The 2982-nt window shown below is 38.9% G+C and overlaps 1 protein-coding gene across 1 annotated transcript in view; it reads left to right on the top strand.

Annotated features, from left to right (window-relative positions):
• The window catches only part of LOC122064647 (probable galacturonosyltransferase 7), a 4102-nt gene extending 1131 nt beyond the window's left edge, over nt 1–2971 (top strand). The window contains exon 3 of the mRNA XM_042628404.1: nt 2587–2971. Coding sequence (XP_042484338.1) covers nt 2587–2871 — 285 coding nt within the window. The 3' untranslated portion in view covers nt 2872–2971. The remainder of the gene's footprint in view (nt 1–2586) is intronic.
• The last annotated feature ends 11 nt before the right edge of the window (nt 2972–2982 follow it).

The following is a 2982-nucleotide window of genomic DNA, read 5'->3' as shown; positions in this document are numbered from 1 at the left end:
GGGTGGATAGGTTATCACTAGTGGATTTAAACTCATTCACTTTTTAAACTTTAAATTCGTGATTGTAAAAATATGCGGAATATAAAGTATAATACAATCACAAGAGACAAATATTTATAGTGGTTCGACTCAATCCGTGTTTAGTTCACTTTTCACAAGATCGTCTTGAGAGGTATCCACTAGGTCTTTCCTTTCAATACAGTAGATGGGGAGGAATCACATTTAGAAACTCTTTTAAAGATAAGAGGTTCCATACAATCTCTTTATAGAATGAGGGGTCCTTCAGAATATCTTTTAAGGATGAGAGGGTCCTTACACACTTGTCTAAGTACAGTTTAGAACAATGTGTAAATGAAAATGTCCACTCCTATAGTTAAACCAACTCTTGGGTAAAACAAACTTTCAATGAAATAAAAATGTTGGATGTTACCTTGTGTGGTGCATGTATGATATGCAATGAGTAAAATGAATGCATCTTGATGTCTTCTCAATGCTTGCAATAAAATGCCAAATAATGGAGAAGACTTGTATGGAGAGAGTTGAGTTCCTCTTTGAAGATATACTCAAATAGCAAAACTAGAACTCAAACATGTAACTTGTTTCTCTTCTCTCTAATGCCCAATTAATGCACTTGGATGAGTAGTATTGGGTGGTGTTATGTTGTACATAAGTGTGCTATTTATAGAGTGAGTGGTTTAAGAGGGGCGTCAAAATTTGTGTCTAACAGACACTTTTTGGCTCTATCGGTAGTTACCGATTCCAACTGATAGTTACCGATTGATGTTACTGCTGGGGAACTATAGCCGTTGGAGTGGTCAAACTAGCCGTTGGAACATATTCAAACAATGTGGTGGGCATCCGGTTAGCCGGAGGACTTACTGGGAGTTTTGGTAGTTATTGGTTGAGTCTGGTAGTAACCTGTAGGCCACTGTTTGTCGAAGCCTGACAAGAACTAGCAGTTACCAGTACTTGCTAGAAGTTACCGGTAGGCTTCAGTCTTTCGGCCTACATGATTGTTTGTACGGAAACAGCCGTAACTTCTCCGTTCGGGCTCGGAATGTCAAGATTCAAGTTGCGTTGGTTTAACAACTCAATGCTCTACAATTTTGAAGAATAAAGCATTAAAGTGTCTTTAGATTCAATCATTGAAAATGACTAAAATACCCTTGAGTGTTGACCTTGCTGTTAACTCAACAATGGCTATGGTTTATCATAGCTAACACAATACCAATTTCATTTGGGTCTTAAGGCTAGGTCATTGAGCATCACCTAGGGTCATTCTAAGTTAATGATGATGCACTTATGTAGATGCATGCATTGAAGTGCTTTGTGTATAGTGTATGCACTATTACAATGATCTATATTATCACTATTATCTTCTTGAATAGTGGTCTTCTATGTTGTTCATGTTGACCTAGCATGTTTCATGTTTGGAATAACTTCAAGTCTTCAATTCTTGAAGTCTTCATTCTTTGAGTCCTAACACCTTGAGATATTGATACCTTGAAGTACCTTCTCAAGCTTTTGTCGTTTCATTTTTTGTCATTTGATGATTTTGATCTTCATTTCATTTGCCAATTTAGCTCATTGACTTGAAGTACAAGACAATACTTGTAAGGTAAATTGTTAAATATCTTCATTGTTTATCATGAAAACCAACTTACCAACAATAGAAATGTGGGCATATCCCCAAGACATAAATCGCTGCTTCGGCGCTTTGTAAGGTAAATTGTTAAATACCTTTATTGTTTGTTATTATCAAAACCAACTTACCAACAATAGGAATGTGGGCATATCCACAAGACATAAATCTGCCCTTTGTTTTCTATTTTGGAGATCACCATTTGAATAAAATTGATATGATTTGGAAGATGGCTTTTTCTTTACTCAAACTCAGCCTGGTGAACCAAGTCTAAGTGACATATGTAGTATTAATCCACAATTCCGCAAACAAGCCTTTCTAGAATACCAATCTCTTTTTTATTTATCTTTTTGGGGGTTGGGGGGGGGGGGGGGGGAGGAGAGATAGTGTTGTGTTGGTGTTTGTGTGTGTTAGGGGATGGGGCTTGTTGATTGTTCCATTTGTTGATCATGAAAATGACAATCCATAGATCCTAGTGTTCTTGGTGACCTTTGGTAATTAAAGTAATAATTAGGAGTCAAGATAAAGCATTACATCTAGACACCAAGGATGGCGTACTGCTATGTGGTATGTGGGCCTTTTGTGGGTATAGTAAAGTTTGTTTTGCCTTTTTGGATTCAATTGCTAAATTATTGTTGGGAAAAAGTAGGCTGCCTGGTCGCGTGGATCTTGCACCCAGACAGAGGACCGCGTGGAATTATTGCCCCACCCCATGTGAAATAAAAATCTTATCCATGTTGATGCCCTTGCGCATGCTCTCATTGGCCCCTGTACTAGTGTAGGGACTTGACTACCAGGCGGCGATCTCTTGCCCATTGTTATTTTAAAGTCTGTTTTGTCCTAGCTTGGATTGCTAAATTGTTATTTTATCACTAAGCAATACCAATGGCATACACCAACTATTTGAGCTTTTTTAATATGGTGCTTTGATCTTGAAACATAAGCAACAGCGCGGCAGCAGGGAGGAATCACTGAGAGCTGGATTATTGCCTGCAAGCTTGCTTACATTCCAGAACCTGGTTTATCCTCTGGACGGTTCATGGGCTTTGTCAGGACTGGGTCATGATTACAATATTGATTCCCAAGCCATTAGGAGGGCTGCAGTGTTGCATTATAATGGTAATATGAAACCGTGGCTTGAGCTGGGGATTCCAAAATATAAAGGGTACTGGAAGAAGTTTCTAAAGCAAGAGGACCAGTTCATGAGTGAATGCAATGTGAACCCCTAGTAAACCACTCATCTGAGTTGTGCCGTCACCCAGAATCAGGGAAGTTGTGGGTTCAGCAAGAAGAATGATGAACTTGGTGTTCACTATTTCATTTGTGTGTGGGGGGGGGGG

This window comes from Macadamia integrifolia, unplaced genomic scaffold (genome assembly GCF_013358625.1).
Source record: "Macadamia integrifolia cultivar HAES 741 unplaced genomic scaffold, SCU_Mint_v3 scaffold1700, whole genome shotgun sequence".
Taxonomy (NCBI): domain Eukaryota; kingdom Viridiplantae; phylum Streptophyta; class Magnoliopsida; order Proteales; family Proteaceae; genus Macadamia; species Macadamia integrifolia.
Note: the sequence above shows the minus strand (reverse complement) of the source record. Positions and strands in the feature narration are given on the sequence as shown.